Source organism: Phascolarctos cinereus, unplaced genomic scaffold (genome assembly GCF_003287225.1).
Source record: "Phascolarctos cinereus isolate Bilbo 61053 unplaced genomic scaffold, phaCin_HiC Scaffold_2;HRSCAF=192, whole genome shotgun sequence".
NCBI classification, from domain to species: Eukaryota; Metazoa; Chordata; class Mammalia; order Diprotodontia; family Phascolarctidae; genus Phascolarctos; species Phascolarctos cinereus.
Window position 1 is genome coordinate 274,959,772 of NW_027555625.1, and position 22,090 is coordinate 274,981,861.

At 35.4% G+C, this 22,090-nt stretch overlaps 1 protein-coding gene across 1 annotated transcript in view; it reads left to right on the top strand.

Annotated features, from left to right (window-relative positions):
* The window catches only part of LOC110207510 (liver carboxylesterase 1-like), a 64,920-nt gene extending 43,128 nt beyond the window's left edge, over nt 1-21,792 (top strand). The window contains exons 9-14 of the mRNA XM_020985203.2: nt 4,077-4,217; nt 5,372-5,452; nt 6,628-6,775; nt 7,455-7,586; nt 11,475-11,547; nt 21,218-21,792. Coding sequence (XP_020840862.1) covers nt 4,077-4,217; nt 5,372-5,452; nt 6,628-6,775; nt 7,455-7,586; nt 11,475-11,547; nt 21,218-21,395 — 753 coding nt within the window. The 3' untranslated portion in view covers nt 21,396-21,792. The remainder of the gene's footprint in view (nt 1-4,076; nt 4,218-5,371; nt 5,453-6,627; nt 6,776-7,454; nt 7,587-11,474; nt 11,548-21,217) is intronic.
* The last annotated feature ends 298 nt before the right edge of the window (nt 21,793-22,090 follow it).

The window sequence follows — 22,090 nt, forward strand, 5'->3', positions numbered from 1 at the left end:
AATAATGGGGTATAAGAATCTGCCTCTAAAGTCTTATGAGAACCAAATTAAATAATCTGTGTTGATGTGATTTGTTAATGAGAAAGTGATTTACTTATACCATGGACAATTTTCTTCATTGATTCATGGAATCACAGAATTTAAGAGTTGGGAGGGCCCTTAGTACCCTTCTGGTTCAATCCACCCCTGAAAGGAATCCTCACCATAATTTAACTGAAAAGTTATCATCTAACCTCTTCTTGAGGACCTACACTAAGGGGGAACCTACTACCAGCTAAGGAAGCCCATTCCAATTTTGAGTAGCTCTAATTATTAAGAATTTTTACCAATATGATATCTAAATGATTTCTTTGCAAATTCCACTCATTTTTTTTATTTTACCCTCCTCTTCTACCAGTTATTCATATACCACTAGACTCCCTCAAAGTCTTATCTCTTGCAAGCTAAATATGTCCAGTGTCTTCAACCAATTTTTATATGATATTGATTTAAAGTCTTTTACAATTAGTGTTGTATGCCCCCTAGCTTCCCTTCAACTCATCAGTGTTCTTTGTAAACTATGATATGCACAGCTGAACAAAATACTCTAGAAGAGGTGTGATGAGTGTACAGCTCACTGTTTCTGGAAACTATGATTCTCTTTATGCAATCCAAAATAACACTAGCTTTTTTGCTTTCTACATCTTTCCTGCCAACTTCTATAGACCTTGGAAAATAGTCCTCAGGCCTTTTCAGATAACTGCTATCTGACCATACCTTCTTCACACTGTAATTTAAAATTTATTTTTGGATTCAAGTGAAAGATTTTACATTTGTCCCTACTAAATTTGATTGTGTTAAATGCAGCCCAGTGTTCTAGACTAGCCTCTCAAGATATTTTTGAATATTGACTATTATCTCATGTGTTAGCTTTCCTTCCTATCTTAGGATAGCCCACAGATTTGACATCCCTGTCATAAATCATTTTATCCAAATCCTGAATAATAAGAAAATAAACACAACAAATCCAGGCAGAGATCCATGCAGTACTCCACTGGAGATCTCCTGTCAAGATTACATTGAGCTATTGACAAATTTTATTTGAGTCTGGTCATAGAATCACTTCCAAATTAATCTAATTATACTATCATCTGGTCTACATTTCTCCATCATTCCCACAAGAAGAATATAAGATGCCTTATCTTATGTTTCACTAAAATCAGTAGATAGAATGCCAGGCTTGGAATCAGGAAGACTCATCTTCCTGAGTTCAAATCTGACCTCAGATATTTACTAGCTTTGTGACCCTGGGCAAGTCACTTAACCCTGTTTTCCTCAGTTTCTTCATCTGTAAAATGAGCTGGAGATTGGTGATGGCAAACCACTCCAGGATCTTTGCCAAGAAGACCCCAAAAGGGGTCACAAAGAGTTGGATATGACTGAACAAAGACAAGAGACTAAACTCTATCTATAGCATTCCTATCATCTCCAAATATAGAAAATGTTTGATAATATAAGATGACTGGTGATCTTAATGTGGCCATGCTGGTTGTGTTATCAGCTCTTCCTTTGTTAACCATCTCCTTAATAATACATTCTAGAATTTCTCAAGGAATGGAAATCATTCTCATTGTCCTATAATTTGCAGTCCTTTTCCATTTATTGAAAAAATAAGACTACCTTTTAACTTCTCTAGTTCTACAATACCTCTCCTATTATCCCCAAACTTTCAAATATCACTAACAATGGCTTAGAAATCTCATATTCTAGTTCTTTCAGTACCCAGTGTTATAGTTCTTAGGGACCAGATTTTCTCACTTTGTTAGGGGTAGTAGCCAAATGTTCTCTTATTTTCTCTTTATTTCTCTCCAGTACTTTTCTAAGTATTCTTTCACTATTAGCCATTTTTTCTGCCATTTTTGGTGCAAAGGTCATTCTCCTTGGCAGAGAAAACAAAAGGAAAACAAAAATTAAATACTGTTTCCCTCCATTTTTAGTTATTATGGCCCCAACCACTCCAAGCAGCTGTTCTAGCTTTCTTGTAATTCCTCCTTTCACTGGTATAGCTTCAAATACCCGTTCAGTTATTTATACTTTTCTTCACTGGTCTCAGCTCCTTATAAATTTTATCACCTTTGAAACCATTTTTGTTCTGAAGACTATTGCAAATTACTTGCTATATTACTCCTATTACCTGATCTTGCTTTTACTTCTTTACATATTAAAAAAAACCCTCAAGATTATTAGTGTTTCCTGGTGTATCCACATCATCTCTTCAAGTATCTTCAATTTTTTTCCTACTCATTGGTTTTACCTTTCTTTGTATGTTTAGAATTTTATTACTGAGGGTATCCCATAGTTTCTGGACTAAGGTCCCCTTTAGAATTTTAGTTTCTATCTACCTTTCTTTTTTAATTTTATTTTTAATTTATTGAATAAAACAAGCATTTCCATAGCACCACATAATAACAAAGAGTGCACACCAAATTGCAAATCTATTATGTGTAACTTGATATTGCTTTTAAGTACATAATAGAGTTATCATGCAAATTTCCTTTTTTTCCCCTTTCTTTCTCCCATACCTCCCTCAGAGCTGACTATTATTAGACACAATTACGTGTATACACATGCACAGATGTAAAATCATTCTACACATAATTTGGAGTTTTTATAGGACTACTCCAAGAAGCTTCATTTAGAGAGGCGGTGATTACCATTAATGAGTTGGTTATAGACTCTCTGCATTTTGCCATGGGCAGACCACACCTAGAGCACTTTGTTTATTTCTAGGAATGATCATTTATTAGGAAAATAAACAAACCCAAGATTTTTTCAGAGGAGGGCATCCAGGATGGTGAAGGTCCTCTAGCTTACACCACAGAGGTTTGGATTAAGGAATAAAGAATGGTCAGCCTAGAAAAGGAAATACTCCAGGCAATTATGGTAGCTGTGTTCAAGTAGTTTATGGGCTCTCTTGTGGCAGAGCATTTTTTCTTTTAGTTTGACCCCATAGACCACATCTAAAAGCAGTGGGAAGAAGATGCAGAGATACCTTTAAGCTTGACACAAAAGAAAATTACTTAATAATTAGGACTATTCAGAAGTGTAATTAGTTGGCTGCAAATGTAATGAATTTCCCTTCATTGGAAGTATTCTGGTGAGTCCTGGATAGGCATTTGTTGGATTTGTTGTAAAGGTGTTCCAGTTAAAGTATGCATTTGATTAGATAACATCTTCACTCGCATTACAAATGCTCAGCTCTGAGATTTTATAACTCCGTGACAGGACAGACAGAACAATGAGAATGCAATGCACACTTGGTTGATTAAAATTTTAGATGATATATGAATGCTATGACACCAGATCATTATTGTGTGTATGTGTTGTTGTTGTTGTTATTTTTAATTTCCTCATAATCCTGTGAGATACATAATACAAGGATCATCTCATTGTATAGATGAGGAAATTGAGATTTAAAGAGAATAAGTGATATGTCCAAGTGAGTTGGCTGAAAATGTTGGGGCCATGGATCAATTTTAACTTTCTCACTTCAAGTTGAGGGCTTTTTTCCCACATCCGAATAAATGTTAAGTAGCTTTCAAAGAGAGAGAAATCCATGTAAACTAGAATAAGCAGAGAAGGCTTTTTGGCATAAGTGGCACTTAAACTTGACCTTGAAAAGAAGAGGAAACAATGTATTATCATCCAATAATTACTTCACCCCATATAGAGTCAACATAACACTTTATAAAGGATAAGTTTTAATACACCAGACTTTTCCCACATACAAGCTACTTCTCATACTATCTACTAAACTGACTTTATATATGTTCTGATCCATTGTGTTGAAATCAATTGTAAAAAAGTCAAAAGTAATTGACTAAGAAATAATTAATTCATTGGAAAATTGAAGACATTGTCTACCAATATCCTTGTGATTTGGTCACCCAGAGTAAAATTGAAGGTCCTTTTCACTGCTGACCTCACCAAAGGATGCTATGACTCTGTCCCTTCATAAACAATAGAGAAATAATATAAAAATGAACTCACTCTGGTGGGGAAAGAAACTGACTATGTTACTATTTTTTTTCTTCCAGAAATTTCTCTTCCTACCTGCAGTTGTGGATGGAGTATTTTTCCCCAGAAGTCCCAAAGAGCTCTTGGCTGAAAAGCAATTCAAGCACATTCCCTACATCATGGGAATCACCAACCATGAATTTGGTTGGTTTCTTCCCAATGTATGAGCATTATACTTCTTCTGGAATCTTGTGTTCTCTTTATCTCTCTAGAACCAGGGATTTACCCACCCCAGTTAAATCTTCAGTGTGCTTGGCTTTCTCTGCAGAGATGTTTTGCTGTTGATTCTGGGTTAACAAACCTGCACTTCTCTCCCCTAGGACAGTACTCCATTTCTGATGAAATATTCTAGGCAATTGCTATATTGTTGCAGAGGCAAAACTGGTCATCTAGCACTCTCACACCCACAGAATCTTAGAACATTGGAGCCGAAAGGCATCAAGTCCAAACTTCTCATCTTTCCGCTGGAAAAACTAAGGTCCATAGAAAAGAAGAGATTGTTTTGGGGTGATACAGTGCCCTCACTTGGTCTCCCTCCCCCCCCATAAGGTATACAGTGCCCTTATCCTTCCTAGAGTTTTCTTCCTAATAAAATTGGAGAGGTTTTGTATGAAATCCTGGGTTTGACTCTTCCCATCTCCACAAATGTGGAACCAATATGATATTGTGGGAAGAGCATCTGATATAGGATCTGCACACATGGGCTTGAATCCTGGCTCTAATACTCACTACTAATATGACTTTGCACAAGTCACTTATTGCTCTTCTATGAACTTCCGTTTTTTTTAATCTGTAAAATGAGTTGGTTGGTCTAGATTAAGGAGTCTTTCAGCTAACTCATTCAGATATAAGTGATAGCTATTCATGTATAAATGGTTCAAAATTACCTCTACAAGTGCCATCTGCATTCTAACAAGGGGCATTCTAGTAATCTAAAGGAATGTGGTACCTATCTCAGTAACTCCTTTCAGGTCTGATTTCTAGGTAAGCTATAATGGTTAAGAATCCAGAAGCTTATAATTGGCCAACCCTCTGGGTACTATGGGAATCCCTGTTTCATTGGATGCTTCTGACTGCTGGGTAGATGTGGGGCCTATTCTTTTCAGGATTTGAAAAATATTTTTGTCATCTTATTTATTCTTGTGATTTCCTGAGACACTTAGTAAGTCATGTTAACCTATTGAATCAATTAAACTTATCAGAGAACTTTACTTGAAAGCTAAAAGTAGAATAAATACATTGTCCTTATTTGTATCAGCTTTTCTTTTCCCATTAGCCATTAATGTGTTGTGTAAAATTTCATTTTTTTCTGCAGATTCTGGGATATCCTATATCAGAGGAGGGACTGGAGCAAGCAAAGGCCACGGAACTATTATGGCATTCTTACCCACTTCTTGTAAGAAACCTAGAGCCATCAAATATCAGATCTAGGATGGAAATTTAAAGCCTATCTAGTTAACTGTCCTCATTTGATAATCAGAGAAAACTGAGGCCCAGAGAAGGGAAACAGTTTCCCAAAAGTCACACATCTAGTCTGTCAAAGAGCTAAGACTTAAACCAAGGTCTCCTGATGCCCATTCCAGTATAATTTCCACTGTAACATTATGTTTTCAATCCCAGACAAAGCAATCAAAGAACAAAGTAGTTTAACTTGCAGTTGTCTCCTTGGGTTAGAAAATGGAAACCTTTGATGTGGTCCTCCCACCTCTATAGTAAAGACCAATGAGAGAATGTATAAAGTGAATTTATCAAACATTCTCTAACCAACAGATCTACCAATTTGGGAATATTCTTTCCCACCTTGCAAACAGTGCATTAGCATATTGTTTATACCTTTCCTGGGCACTTATCCAAATCTACTTTACATTATGCTTATGTGTGTCTCTATTTTAACCCCTTAGATTATAAACTGTGTGCAGACAGTATGAGGGTAGTATTTGATCCATGATTTTATTGGTCGGGGTTAATGGTAATAAAGAAAATTCTTCCACCAATTCAGGTTGGTAACTTCTCTGCAGTTTATACTCTTGGAGAAAAGCCTAGAGCACTGAGAAGTTAAATAATTTACACAATCACATAGCCAATATGTGACAGTTTCAGGATTTGAACCCAGATCTTTATGGCTCATAGCCCAACTCTCCATCTACTGTGTCACACTGAAGGAATTTGTCTAATTAATTTTTTATATTCTGCAAAATGTCTAGCAAAGACACCTAACACAAAGTAATAATCCTTAAAATAGTCTTATTTTCCCAAATTTTTGTAATTTATTCCATAAATCATGATTTTAGATGGAACATTTCTGAGGAAGTTAATATAACAAGCAATATTAACTGATTATTTGCTTGAAGAATTTAACCTGGGTTTCATAACGTATTGAAGCTTGTTCATAATGCAATGACAATGCGATTGTGAGAAATTCTATTTTTGGCAACATTAATAAGACATCAAGTCAATTAATAGATAAAATAATTGATGGATGCACAGATTAATTGAAAGATGAAGAAATAAAAGAAATGAAAGAATGAATATTCTGTCACTTTTCACCTCTTGTTTCATTGGCCATTACAGAAAATTCCCAAAGTCCTTACTCCGATGATAACTGAAGAGTATCTTGGAGGAACAAGTGACCCTGTCAAAAAGAAAAGCTTATTTCTGGAAATGCTAGGAGACTTGACATTTTGGATTCCAACTGTGATTTTGGGTCGACTTAACAGGGGTGAGTTTTGGGGGAGTATGAGGGAAGGGGTGGTGATAAATCCAGGTATATCCCGTTTAGCTTTCAGCCAAAGATATTAGATAATTCTTGAGTTACTTTGGAAAGACCTTACACAGAGACAGATTAGGTAGTTGCCTATGTAATGAAAAGAGTACTAGGTTTTGAAGACTAAGGTTCAATTTTTTCCTACATGAAAAAAATATGTATAGTACAAAGACATGAAAAATGGTGGAGACAGATTTGAGAAGATACCATTATTCAGTCTGCTGGGAAGGACAGTATGATGATGGCACCTGTTGCATGGAAATCTACTTTGAGCTGCCTTTATTAAGCTGAAGCTGGATTTCTATATGACACAGAAGATTGTACAAGATGATCTTTGTTTGTAGCCAACTCTGATTTTCTATGATCAGGAAGTCGGAGCTTAGGCTCTTAATGAGCTACCACAGGATAGTTGGTAATCTTAAGAGAAAAAAACACACCTCCTTTCATTTTGGCCATCATTCTGTACACTTCTCTTGGTACCTCTAATTATATTTGGTTGCCAGGACTTATGTTTTCCAATTATTTAAAATAATATCTCAGAACATAATCATTTTTTAGCTTTCCAAAGATTATCTAGAATGTTCCATTTGTGATATGGGACTCTAGAATTTTCCCACATTTTCTTTCCTTTCAGATTCAGGTGAACCCACTTACCTGTATGAATTTCAACATCGGTCAAGTGTTTGGGGAGACTTGAAACCAGCAACAGTCAAGGCAGACCATGCGGATGACATCTTTTCTGTCTTTGGATCTCCATTTTTAAGAAGTAATGGATCTTTGCTTGCTACAAAAGCTTCATTAAAATGTTACCTTTTGTCCATTTTTGAAATAATTTTTAGTCCTTACGTATGTTCAGCTTCTTTAGGTTATTAAAATGCCTTTCTATTATTATCTCATTTGGTTCTCACAACATATCTGTGGGGTAGAAAGGATGATGTATTATCTCCAAAATATAGAGATTATTGTGTCACAGAGAGTGAAATTACTTACCACAGATTCATGATGGATCTGGAACTAAAACAAACATCTCCATTTTTCGGCCTCAGACTTATATCAAGGTTATTTTCCTAAAACTCAAGTGTCACAGCTGAAACAAAACATTTTCTTTCCCTGAGGAAGTGATGCTAGACCCCATTGACAGTAGCATGGTGATTAGGATAAAGGATCTGATAGTCCTGCTTTGCTCACTCCTGGTCAGGCTGTATCTGTTATATCCTGTTCAGTTCTTGGCAGCACCATTTAGAGAGTACATTGACAACATAGAGAGCATCAAAAGTAGAGTAACAAGATTGGGGAGGTCCGTTAAGACCTTGCCATTTGAGAATAGTTAAAGGATCAGTCAATATTTACTTTGAAGGGGAGAAGACTTTGCAAGCAAATGATGGAAAGCTATTTTCAAAAACATATACTAAAAGGTTATCATATGTGATTAGATTTCCTCTGCTTGGATAGAACCAAATGCAATGGATAATATAACCAAAAAAAATTGGCTACTTGAAAGAATTCTTGTTCTGTCTCTTAAGGTAATGAGTTACCGATCAACAAAAGTCTTTAACCAGAGTTTAAATGACCAATTATTAGGACATGAAGACTTTTCCTATTCTGAATGAGTTGGATTAGATTGAATCTGAGATCCTTTGTAGTTCTGAGATTCTCTTATGATGATCAGAATGCCACAATTATTCCAGATAGTTCTGCTTCAGGAGTTTGATTCTCTTTGACGGCTCCTCTGCTTTCAAAGATCCTGGTAATGAGGTCAGGAGAGCAAATGATGACATACTTTTGAAGAATCTCTGTACTTCAAATAGAAAAACCATCAGGGCCCTCAAATTTCATGACATGAGCATGTGATTTCCCCTCCTTCCATCTTGGAACTTTTGCCTTGATACTTTTCCCTAGTTTTCCATCCAAATATATTGTTGTCCAAAGAAAATGTACAAAAAGTGCACTGTTTAATGTAAAGGATAGGAAGTCTGGAGGAAGAGAGGACTCCCAACTGAAAATAACAAAAGGGAGTGGGGGAGGGAGGATGAATGAAGGGAAAATGGGAGAAATATTAGGGAACTTTTTAAAACACAGAATTGGATTTTGTAAGTAGAACCATATAAAACATTGAAGAGGTGGCAGAAGAAGATTCCACTCAAACTTCACTTTCACGTACACTAGTCAAAGGTGAGAAGAACACACAAGAATTTGGTGTAGTGAAACATTCAACAAGTACATAGGAACAGGAAAAAGGGAAGTATAATAAAAAAAGGGATAGTATATTGAGGGAAGGATTAGTCATAAGCAAAAGAAACCTTAAGCTTAGAGAGATGATAGTGAAGAATAAGTTAGAACAAGGGAAAAAGCAAACTAATTTGAAATGAACAGAAAAGGAAGAGAATACAGAAGAAAAATACAAGAGAATAGAATGGGAGGGGGATAAGCAATTAGCTATAATAGTTTTGAATGTGAATGGGATGAACTCACCCTTAACACATAAGAATTTAGCAGGAATCTGAAAGCAAAATCTAACAATAGTTGTTTAAAAGAAACACATTTGAAACAGACTCACACAGTTAAAATCAGGCATTGGATAAAATCTATTATGCCTCAGCAGTCAGGGGTGGGGGACCTGCAGCCTCAAGACCATATGTGGCCTTTAGGTCCTCAAGTGTGACCCTTTGACTGAATCCAAACTTCACAATAAATCTCCTTAATAAAAGGATTTGTTCTCTAAAATTTGAAGTCAGTCAGAAGGCCATAACCTTGAGGCTATAGGTTCCTCAACCCAGCCAGATGAATGCCACACACACAAACATACACATACACACACACACACGCATACACACATGTAAAACAAAGGTAGTGGTTATGATCTCTTACAAAGCAATGGCAAAAATATAGCTGATATGAAGAAAACTACATTTTGCTGAAAAGTAACATATACGAGTTTTTTTTTCTATATTTAAAATATGAACCCAATATCACAGCTTGTATATTCTTAGAGTGAAAACCAAATGAATTATAAAGATAAATAGACAGTAAAACTATAATAGTGGGAGATATCAATTTGCCTCTATCAGCCCCATACAAATTAAAGCAAAAAATTAAGAAAGAAGTTTAAACATGATCAGAATTTTAGAAAAATTAGATATGATAGACTTTTGATGAATGTGAAGTGGGAATAGAAAGCCATTCATAGCTTTACAAAAATTGATCATATCTTAGGACACAAAACTTCACAAACAAATACCAAAAAAAAAAATTTAAATATCCTTTATTGATCATAGTGCAATACTATTATATTAAATACAGAATCATGGATAGAATTATTAAAATCAACTGGACACTATGTAAGTTAAACCTGAACAATTGTTGAGTCAATGAACAAATCATAGAAATGATTGGAAATTTCATTAAAAATAATGACAATACACCAAAACTTTTAAAGTTGAGTCAAAATAATTTTTTATTTTGTTTTTTGGTGAGGCAATCAGGATTAAGTGACTTGCCCAGGGTCACACAGCTAGTGAATGTTAAGTATCTGAGGCTGGATTTGAACTCAGGTCCTTCTGACTCCAAGGCCAGAGCTCTATCCACTACATCAGCTAGCTGCCCCAAGTCGAAGTAATTTTTGAATGAAATTTATATATCTAACCACTTTTATTAATAATAAATAAAACACATCAGTGAATTGATAATGCAACTAGAATACTAGAAAGTCTGCCAAAATAAAAATCTCAATTAAGTACTAAAATAAGAATATGAACATTTAAAAAGAAAGTAAAAATAAAAACTAAGATATTTAACTGATATTACATAAAAGTATAAAAAAAGTTTTTGCATAAACATCTAAGAAAATTAAGACTAAAGGGCAAATAATTAACTGGCAAAGAAACCTTTGAGACAAATTTCTCTGACAAATTTTTCATTTCCAAGATGCATAAAGAATTGATTAAAATTTATGAGATAAGAGTCTATTCTCCTATAGATAAATGGTCTAAGTACGTGAATAGAGAATTCTCAGGGGAAGAGGCCTAGGTTATTTTTAACCATTTGAAATAATGTTACAAATCACTACTAGTCAGACAAAGCAAATTAAAGTAATTCTGAGACTCTACCTCACAGCCATTTAAGTGGCAAAAATGACACAAAATGAAAAGAGAAATGCTAAAGAAGGAAATTTAGTAAATGGATGTATGTGTATTGTTACTAAACCTATGGATACATACAACCAATCTGGAAAGCAATAGGAATCATTAAAAATAATTTCTGTTTGCCTGTGCATATTTGTTAAAAAGAAATTTGCTCCTTCTCCTTTTCCCAATGGGGTGGCATTTAATAGGAAGAAAAAAAAATAAATTTGTTTTTTTTTTTAAATAGAAATATGTGTGTGGTGATAGCAGTGGGGTTGCTATAGATGTGATATGTTAAATGAACTTTCACTGTATTAATGGTTTTGCTAAACTATTTTAATATTACAAGACTTCTCAGTAAGTCAGAGTAATTTGTAAATTTTGGAAGATAAAAATAAAACATGAGTCTCTTTCTTAAAGGAAACAAGTTGTGAAAGCAAAGCAAAGTGGAGTGGGCACTGAAGATAAACTTCACAGTTTTGTTCTTTAACATACATTAGTCACATTGTAATAGCTGCAATTCTCATTTTCAGATGGGTCCCCAAAAGAGGAGAAGCAACTTAGCAGGATGGTGATGAAATATTGGGCCAACTTTGCTCGGAATGGGTAAGACTAGTAACAAAAAGGGAAATATTTTTCAAAAAATTATTGATACATTTCGTTTTTACATCATCTACATTTCTTAATTTATCCCTCCTTTGTCCCCTCTTACAAATATCCTCCTTTATAGCAAAGGATCAAAAAGAAGGAGAAATGTTTTTTAGCAAAACTAGCCAACATAGCAACCATATCTGACATTAGAAGCAGAATTTCATACTCATGTTCCCTCACTTCTATAAAGAATGGAGAGAGGTAAATTCTCATCTCTTCTTTGGGCTAAGGATTAAGTTTCATATTGTTCATGTGGTCATTATTCTTTCCATTTACATTGTTGAAGTTATTATGCATAGGATTTTGCATAATTTCATGTCTTCCTACTTTATGTATACTTATTATATTTTTATTTCTTATAGCTCATTAGTATTCTATTCCATTCAAGTAGTAAAATATATTCAGCTATTCTCCAATTGATTTCAAAATATGGACTTTCTCCTGTAGGCCTTTACTACTACAAAAGTACTTCTATGAACATTTTAGTGTATGTAGGACACTTATCTTTACCACTGACCTTCTTGGGGCCTGTGTCTAAGAATGAGGTTTCTGAGTCAATGGATATGAACATTTAACTCCTATTATTTGTGTTTCCAGAATGGGTGAGCTAATTCATTATTTTCTCAACAGTACATTAGTTTGGCTATCCTTTCACAACTTTATTTAATCCAACATTGACTATTCTCCTCTTTTATCATCTTTCCAGTTTGCTGGGTATCAGGTGAAATATCAGGGTTATGTGATTGTATTTCTCTTTTTTATTACATTTGTAAAAAATTTTCAGTTCCTAATTTTCTCTTTCCTACTTTTCCCCTCCCACATGTAGAGAGAGCAAAAGCCTCAAAACTTGTTTCAACATGCAGAATTAAGTAAAACAAAATCCTACATTGACCACATCCCAAAAATTGATGCCTCAGTTTTCAGTATAGGTTCATCACCTCTTTAACTGAAGATGAGTAGTACGTTTCATCATGCACCCTCTTGAATTATGGTTGGTTCTTATGTTAATAAGAGTTCCTAAATCTTCCAAAGATGTTTGTCTTCACAATATTATTATTATTATATACATTTTCTCCAGGTTTTACTGAGTTTACTTTGTATCTGTTCATACAAAACTTCTCACACTTTTTTGAAACTGTTCCCAGCATTTCTTGCTGGGAATATAACTCCATCACATTCATGTACCATAACTTGTTTTACAATTCCCCAATTAAGGGCATCCCCTCAGTTTCCAATTTTTTGACATAATGAATAGAGCTGATACAAACATTTTTGTGCACATGGGTAATTTTCTTCTTTTTAAAAAAATCTTAGGGGTATAGACTCCATAGTGTTATTATTGGTTCACCACATTTTTTTCGTGTGGTGCACAAAGGAATGACTTATTCAGTATTATTCCAAATTGCTTTCCAGACTGACTAGACCAGTGTATAGCTCCAGTGCATTAGTATATCTGTTTTCCTACAACCTTTCCAGGATTTGTCACTTTCCCTTTTTGTCATCTTAGCCAACCTGATGGGTGTGAGTAAATACCTTCAGAGTTGCTTTAATTTGAATTTCTCTAATTACTAGTGATTTATAACCTTTTTCATATGGCTTGGATTTCTTTCTCTGAAAAATGCTTCTTCATATCCCTTGACCATTTATCAACTGAGAAATGGCTCTTATAAATTTGACTCATTTAACATATTTTTTTAGAAATGAGACCTTTATCAGAAAAAGGTAACGCAATGATTCTCTTCTCACTTTATTTATTTTTTAAGTTTTTGAAGGAAGCAGATTTATTTTTTTAATTTATTTATTTATTTTTAATACTTAATCTATTTTTAGTTTTCAACAATCACTTCCAGAAGATTTTGAGTTTCAAATTTTCTCCCCATCTCATCCCTCCGCCACCCCAAGATGGCATGCATTCTGAATACCCCTTCCTCTAATCTGTCCTCCCTTCCTCCTCTCCCCTGTCTCTCTTATCCCCTTCCCCTTCAACTTTCCTGTAGGGCAGGATAGATTCCTATACCCCATTTCCTGTATATGTTATTTCCCAGTTGCATGTGAAGACAATTTATTTAACACTTGTTTTTAAAACTTTCGGTTCCAAATTTTCTCCATCCTTCCCTCCCACCAACCCTCATTGAGAAGGCAAGAAACTCATTACAGGTTATACATGTGTAGTCATGTAAAACACTTCCATAGCAGTCATGTTGGGAAAAACTACATATGGTTCCCTTAATCTTATCCTGCCCTCCATTTATTCTATTTTGTCTTTAGACCCTGCCTCTCCTTAGAATTGTTTGCTTCTGATTACCCACTCCTCCAATCTGCCCTTCCCTCTGTCATCCTCCTGCTCTCTTCCCCCCCCCCAATTTTCCTGTAGGGTAAGGTAAATTTTCATACCCAGTTGAGTGTGTATGTTATTCCCTCCTCAAGCCAAATCCAATAACAATTAGATTCATTCATTCCCTCTCATCTTCCATTTCCCTTCCACTGTAAAAGCCTTTTCTTGTCTGTTTTATGTGAGATAATTTATCCCATTCTACTTCTCATTTTCTCCTCCCAGGATAATCCTCTCACACCTTAATTTTATTCTCCAGATATCACCCCTTCATCTTCAACTCACCCTGTGCCCTCTATCTATGTATCTATGTATCTATGTATCTATGTATGTATGTATGTATCTATCTACCTATCTATCTATCTACACAAACATATAAATTTTCCACTCCAAATACTCTAACATTGACAAAGGTCTTCTGAGTTACAAATGTCATCTTTCTGTGCAGGAATGTAAACAGTTCAACTTTCATAAGTCTCTTATGATTTCTCTTTCTGGTTTACCTTTTCATGTTTCACTTGAGTCTTGTACCTGAAAGTCAAATTTTCTATTCAGCTCTAGTCCTTTCATCAAGAATGCTTGAAAGTCCTCTATTTCACTGAATGTCCATTCCCCCCCCCCAAAGGATTATACTCAGTTTTACTGGGTAGGTGATTCTTGGTTCTAATGCTATCTCTTTTGCCCTCAGGAATATTATATTCCAAGCCCTCCAGTCCCTTAATGTAGAAGCTGCTAAATCTTGTGTTATCTTGATTGTGTTTCCACAATACTTGAATTGTTTCTGGTTGCTTGTAATATTTTCTCCTTGACCTGGGAACTCTGGAATTTGGCTATAATATTCCTAGGAGTTTTCCTTTGGGAATTTCTTTCAGGAGGTGACTGATGGATTCTTTCCATTTCTATTTTTCTCTCTGGTTCTAAAATATCAGGTCAGTTTTCCTTGATAATTTCTTGAAAGATAATGTCTAGGCTCTTTTTTTTTTTTGGTCATGGCTTTCAGATAGTCCAATAATTTTTAAATTCTCTCTCCTGGATCTGTTTTCCAGGTCAGTTGTTTTTCCAATGAGATATATTACATTGTTTTCTATTTTTTTATTCTTTTGGATTTGTTTTACAGTGTATTGATTTCTCATAAAGTCACCACCTTCTAATTGCTCTATTCTAATTTTTAAGAAAATATTATCTTCAGTAAGCTTTTTATTTCTTTTCCCATTTGGCCAATTTTGCTTTCTAAGGCATTCTTCTCCTCATTGACTTTTTGGACCTCTTTTTCCATTTGGCTTAGGCTATTTTTTAAGGTATGATTTTCTTCAGTATTTTTTTGGGTCTCCTTTAGTAAGCTGTTGACTTGTTTTTCATGATTTTTTTGTATCACTCTCATTTCTCTTCCCAGTTATTACTCTATTTCTCTTACCTCTCAAAATCCTTTATGAGCTCTTCCATGGTCTGGGACCAATTCATATTTTTCTTGGAGGTTTTGGATGTAGGAGCTTTGACTTTGTTGTCCCCTTTTGGCTGTATGCTTTGATCTTCTTTGTCACCAAAGAAAGATTCTATGGACTAACTTTTTTTGCACCTTTGTTTGCTCATGATCCCAGCCAATTACTTGTGTTTTAAACCCTTTGTTAAAGGGGGGGGCGGTCCTGCTTCCAGTGTGGAGAATGCACTGTCTCAAGCTTTTGGGGTTTTTTGTAGCTGTTTTTGGAGATACTTCTTGGGACCTGTAAATTTTCCATTCTTCCAAGATTGTATGTATGATCAAGGGCAAGGCGTTTACTCCTTTTCTGGCCTGTGCTCTGGTCTATAAGTGACCACAAGTGCTCTTTTCTGCCTGTGAGGAGGATTTTCTCTACACCATCACTAGAAGCTCCACTACACCAACACTCCTCCTTGCCCCAGGACCGTCACCTAGAACTGTGACTCTGATCCAAGCACAGGAAAAGCAAGACAATCCCACACCAGCAGAGAGATCCCTGAAATCCACTTCTGATCAGCCACTAGATTCCCCCTCAGTCTGTGGGTCAGAAGCTCAGGAAGCAGCTGCCACCCCAGGGAAGCACTTGGGGACTGGGGCTGAGATAGCTCTTCTCTCTCATCACAGTCACAGACTTTTACCACTGACCTTCTAAGTTGTCTTCGGTGTTTGTGGGTTGAGAGGTCTGGAAACCACCACAGCTGTACATGATGCAGTCCCCTGAGTCATGCTCCAGGGTTCTCCCTGCCCGGGTGCAATATACCTTTCTGATCAACCATCCAGGTTGTCTTTGACTGGAAAGTTGTTTCACTCTGTCTTTTTGTGGGTTCTGCTGCTTTAGAATTTGTTTAGGGCCTTTTGTTTTTTTACAGGTATTGGGAAGGGTTTGGAGGAGAGCTCAAGCAAGTCACTGCTTTTACTCCACTATCTTGGCTCCATCCTTCTCTCTTCTTATTTTAGCTTCATTGATTTTGTTTTTTGCAAAAACTTCTTTATTCCATTTCATCAAAATTATCTATTTTACTACATGTGACTCTGTGTATCTCTTGTTTGGCCAAGAACTCTTCTTTATCCATAAATCTGACAATTACTTTCTTTCAGCTTCCTCTAATTTGTTAATAATGTTACCCTTATGTCTAAATTATGTACTCATTTGGATTTTATCTTGATTATATGATGTGAGATACTTTTGTATACCTAGTTTCTGTTAGACTACTTTCTAGTTTTCCCAGCAATTTTTGTAAAATGGTGAATTCTCACCCCAATATTTGAGACTTCTGCTTTTGTGAAACACAGGGCTATCTTGCTTATTTGTTTCTGTATATTGTGTACCTAATCTTTTTCCAGTGAGTCACCTTTCTGCCTATTACTCAGTATCAAATTATTTTGACCACTATTACTTTGTAATACAGTTTGAGATGTGGTATTTCTAGGCTTCCTTTCTTCCCACTTTTTTTTTTCCATGAGTTCCCTTGATATTTTGACCTCTTATTTTTCCACATAAATTTTGTTCCTTTTCTAGCTCTTTCAAATTGTTTGTTGGCAGTTTGACTTTTATGATACTGAATAAATAAATTAACTTAAGTAGTACTGGTATTTTTATAGTGTAGACTCATTATGCCTATGATCAGCTAACATTTATTCAATTATTTAGATGTCTTTGTGTAAAGAGTACTTTAAAATTGTGTTCATATTGTCCCTGTGTTTCTTGGCAGTTCAATATTCTCCAGAAAACTATCACAACTTAAGTTTTCTAAAATTCTATTCAGGTCCTTTATTTCTTTTTTGTTTATTTTTGGTTAGATCATCTAAGCTTGAGCAGGAAAAATTCAGTTCTTCCACTTAAATAGTTTTACCACCAATTTCTCTCTGTAGTTCATTTAACTTTAAGGAATTTAGATGTGAATGTATTTTAGTGAACATATTTTTAGCATTGATATAAATGGTGCATTTCAACTAAATATGGATTTCCTATTTATTTCTTTATAGTAAGTACACGCATGCACACACACACACGCGCACACACACACACAGATATTTGCTGTTGCTGTTGTGTGTAAGACCATGATTGCCGACTCTGTTTCTTTTTTAACTGCAGCTAAAGCATAATTGATTTTACTCCAGACTTTTGTTTTAAGTTTGTGTATATCATTCTGTTTCAAATGTATTTATGATAAACAATATGTTGTTGGATTCTGGTTTCTAATCCATATTGCTCTTCTATTCCATTTTATTAAAGAGTTAATCCCATATCATATTTCTGGTTGCTTGCCACATTCTTTCTTTGACTTATACATTCTGGATTTTGGCTATGGTATTCTTGGAAATTTTCATTTGGGGGTTTCTTTAAGGACTTTATTGGTGGACTTTTTCAGTTTCTGCTCTGCCCTGAGGTTACAAAAGAGCTAAGCACTCTTATTATTTCTTCATATATGATGTCAAGGCCTTTTTTTTACCATGGCTTGTAGGCAGTCACATAATTCTCCATTTTCCCCCCTCAATGTTTCCCATGATGAGATGGTTTTGCTATGAGATACTTCACATTCTCTTTCTTTTTTTCTTTTTTCTTTTTTGACTTTTTAAAATACTTCTTGACATTTCATGTAGTTATTAGCTTTAAATCTGTCAATTTTATTTTCAGGGAGCTATTTTTTCCAGAATGTTAATTCCCTTTCAATTTTTTTTTTTATTCCATAGCTCTCATTTCTTTTCACATTTTTTCTTTTGCCTCTCTTATTTAGTTTTTACAAACCTTTTTTTCACATTTTTAAACTCTTGATTTATCACCTCCAGGAATTTTTGTTATACTTATGCCCAAGTTGTTTATCTCTGAGTCTTTGCTTATAGATATTATGAGGTCGTTCACTGCTAGTTTTGTGTTTTGAGCTTCCCTGTCATCATAATTGCTCTTTATGGTGGGATTACTTTGTTTTGTTGTTGTTTGATCCCTCTTCCAGCCTAATTCTTGATATTGATTTTATGTTAAAGTTGGATCTACACACTTCTGGTATGTGGGGGAGCGAGGATGGATGCTTGGCTGAGCTTCCACCCTCGTGTCCTTTTGCTGCTTTCATAGTTCAGTCAGAGGAAACTTTTAGGTCCCCTACAGTGCTGTTATCTGAAGTGATGTTGGCTCACTGAATTCCTGTGAGCTCTGCAATTCTTGACCCAGGTTTAGGTTTGATAGCTTATTTGGAATCAGCCACTTGGCAATTCTGCAAGTTCAGAGATATTGAATTGCAGGCTTCCTTTGATCTAAGTTTCCTTCACTTGTTATTCTTCTGCGTGTTTCAGTCAGTCTGCTCTCCTGGAAGATAGAACTGAATTTCTGCTCCAATCCTGGAATGACAGTCATATAGCTGCTATTTGATTCTAAACTTATTCCTTAGAACACACACCAAAAGCCCATTACCAGCTCCTCTCTGCCATCCCTAGGGCAAGATACTTTTTATTCCATCCTGGTCCTGTGACCTAGAACTGGGTAGCAGGTGACAGACACTCCAGATGGTCCCTGCTCCTGACCCTGCACTAGATCAGAGATCATCCGGAAACTCTTGCTCTCCAGGGACTTCATGCCATTGTGCTCAGTACTAGCCCTTTCTCCCTGGGTTACGGAGTGCTTCATGTCCATGGGGATCCTGTATATACCTGACCCTATATCTGACAACCTCTCTGTCTCCCTAATCCACCTTTGGATGGAAAAAATGATTCCCTTTAACTAGATGGTTCAATGGGTAGGGCACTGAGCCTGGAATCAGGAAAACCTGAGTTCACAACCAGCCTCAGACATTTACTAGTTGTGTGACCCTGGGAAAGTCATTCAACATACCTTTGCTTTAATCCAATGCAGAAGGAAATGACAAAACACTCCAGTATCTTTGCCAAGAAAACCCATTGGACAATATAGTCCAGAGGGTCATGAGTAGTTGGACATAACAAAACAATAGCAATTGACTTTTTTCTTGAATTTCTCAACCCGAATTTGAAGTAGTACATTTTTTTTAGATCTTAGTGCAAGAAATGTGGTGGGATAGCCAGACTATATTTCTTCCTACAACTACACCATCTTCTTTTATTTCTCTTACAGTTAACTGCTTAGAGTACTTTTATATAAATGAAATTATTAGCAGTTTCTTTTGAGGATTGTTTATATTTTTGACTACTTTTCTATGGGAGGATGACTTGTAGTATTCTGTATTTGTGTTAAATCCCAGCGTTATTTGGATTTCAAACCTTTCCTAGAAATAGTGATGCAAAGATTTCCACTGCCTCTGCAAAGCACTACTTCCCTTATTATACTAGTTGTACTTTTTTTGTATCATCTTAGTTGTATCCTAGTTATATTGTCCATGCAAAACATGATAAAACATTTAAAGACTGATAACAATTTCATGTAACTAAAATTATTTTTGTGATTGTTTCTAGCCATTGTTTGGTAAAGAGTTTACCGCTTAGCCATATCTACAAAAGAATATCTTAATTTTAATGGCTTTTTAAAAATATTTAGATCACAATCATTTTGAGCTTGCTGAAGTATACAGTGAAAGATGTAGAAATTACTCTGGACTACTCACCTACTTGTGTTGGTGTACTCTCTGTAATCATAAAATTTAAATAATCATAAAAATTACAGTTTATGAATCCCACCAATGTGTTTCCCATTAACACTTTGCTAAAATTAGTTTTAGGAAAGGCACGTATTTACCATGACGGCTACATGATATTACTGCCATAAACCTCAAGCAAACTTTTATAGAAATATATGACATCTATATTAAAGACAGACACATATTTAGAGTGCAATAGTAGTAGTATACACATGAAGGCAACACACAGAGTCACAGCTACTTGTCATGGTAGTATTGCCAGTCTACAATATGTTTTCTCTTTTTTGAAGTCCTCACAAAGCTTCTGCCATAAACTCTATATCTCTTCCAGGTATATTGCTAGACTGAGGCCCAGTGGCCTACAGCCAGAACTTGCTTGTTCTTGAATCCCTTGACCACATTTCTTTCTGCCAGAGGCTGTACCACTTGATTGTCTGTCCTTCTACATTCATGTTTATCTGAAGATTGTGTACCTCCTCACTTCTTCAAGTGACTCTGCAACTAATGCACGTATTTCTTCTTCTGGGCAAACAGATCTTTTGCTAGATATCATGTTCAATAGGATGAAAGAAAGAGAAGTCCCCTTCAGTGATTTTCTTTCAAAGTTTGGGTTTTTCACTGAAGGACTGCATAACTGGCCACTTAGCCTTTTAAGGACCCTAAAGGCTCTACCAGTTTTTGCCTAGCCAATGATTGCCCTTGCAATTCAATCAGAGATAAGTATCTACTCTTTGGAAAAAAAGGATTCCCAAGTGTTATCACTTTATTAATATATTAATGCTTTGTCATCTGTCATTACAGCTTGTACTTGAATTATCTGAGGTAGAGGTAGGAGAAATTCAACTAGCTCTCTCTCTTTACATTGTTAAAAACTGGATTCTCCCTCAAGCAACCTATTTTCTTGAGTTCATCAAACACTAAGTTACTTAATTCTTTTGTTTATGATTCTTCTTTATTTACACCACCTAAATGATTTTTTGTTTTTTAAAATTTTTACTAATAAGAATACTTGCTTCAATGTTTACTGCTTTATTTTATTATGTGAGGCCTTGAAAGGTTTTTAGCAGGGGAAAATTTAATATTGTCCAAATATTAGGGAATTTGTCTCTGCAAATTTAGTGTGTTCCTCAGCCCCCTCTTCTTTTTTAACCACTATCACCACCTGTGATTAAATGATCATCATTTAAAAGAAAATCTTGCTTATATTTCCAGAAACCCCAATGGTGAAGGGCTACCAAAATGGCCTAGATATGATCATAATGAAGAGTATTTCCACATTAACATCACCCCCAAAGCAGCCAAGAAACAGAAGGAAAAGGAGGTGGCATTTTTGACTGATCTCTTGACAAAGGAAGCAGCTGAAGTGAAGATAGAGCATACTGAATTATGATCTGGATGAATATGTTGGCTCTCCTTCATAAGAAGCCCTAGTGGAACTGGATGGGAAGACATTTTTTCTTTCACATGGGTATCTACAACTCTGATCATGAGACAGCTTCTCAATATAGAGATGAATGAAGCTGTTCAGAACTAGGAATAGGTGCAATCAGCCATACATTAATACATTTGGAATGGGGGTGAAAGGCTGTGAAGCTTTGACATGAGAGACTATGAGGACATGAAAGACTTGTAGGATTTCCTTTTTTTCATAGTGCTTCAAAAACTCAGTTGGTTTTTGTGTGGGGGGTTAATTTGGGTTATATTAAATATGATCTACTTTTAAAAATATTTGTTATTACTTATTCCAGTTTTAGTTAAGGGAATAAATATACTCATATTTGAAATAACCCACTGTCAGCACTCACATTTGAATTACATGATCATAATTGTACAGTTTTCTTCTACAACATTCTTTGGAGGCTTTGGGTTGGAGTGTACTCTACAGATTGAAATTTTCCAAGTTGCATCTAAGAAGTTTTATTTTCTCATGTCTTTTTGCTTACTGACAAGGGTAGGGAGTCCCATTTGCTAACAAGCAAAATATAAATGTCCAGGGCCTATTATATCCTTCCTGTATAATTTTTCTCTCTCACCTTCTGAAGCTCCTCATGTGAAAAGCCAGACCTTTCATACAACACATTTTCT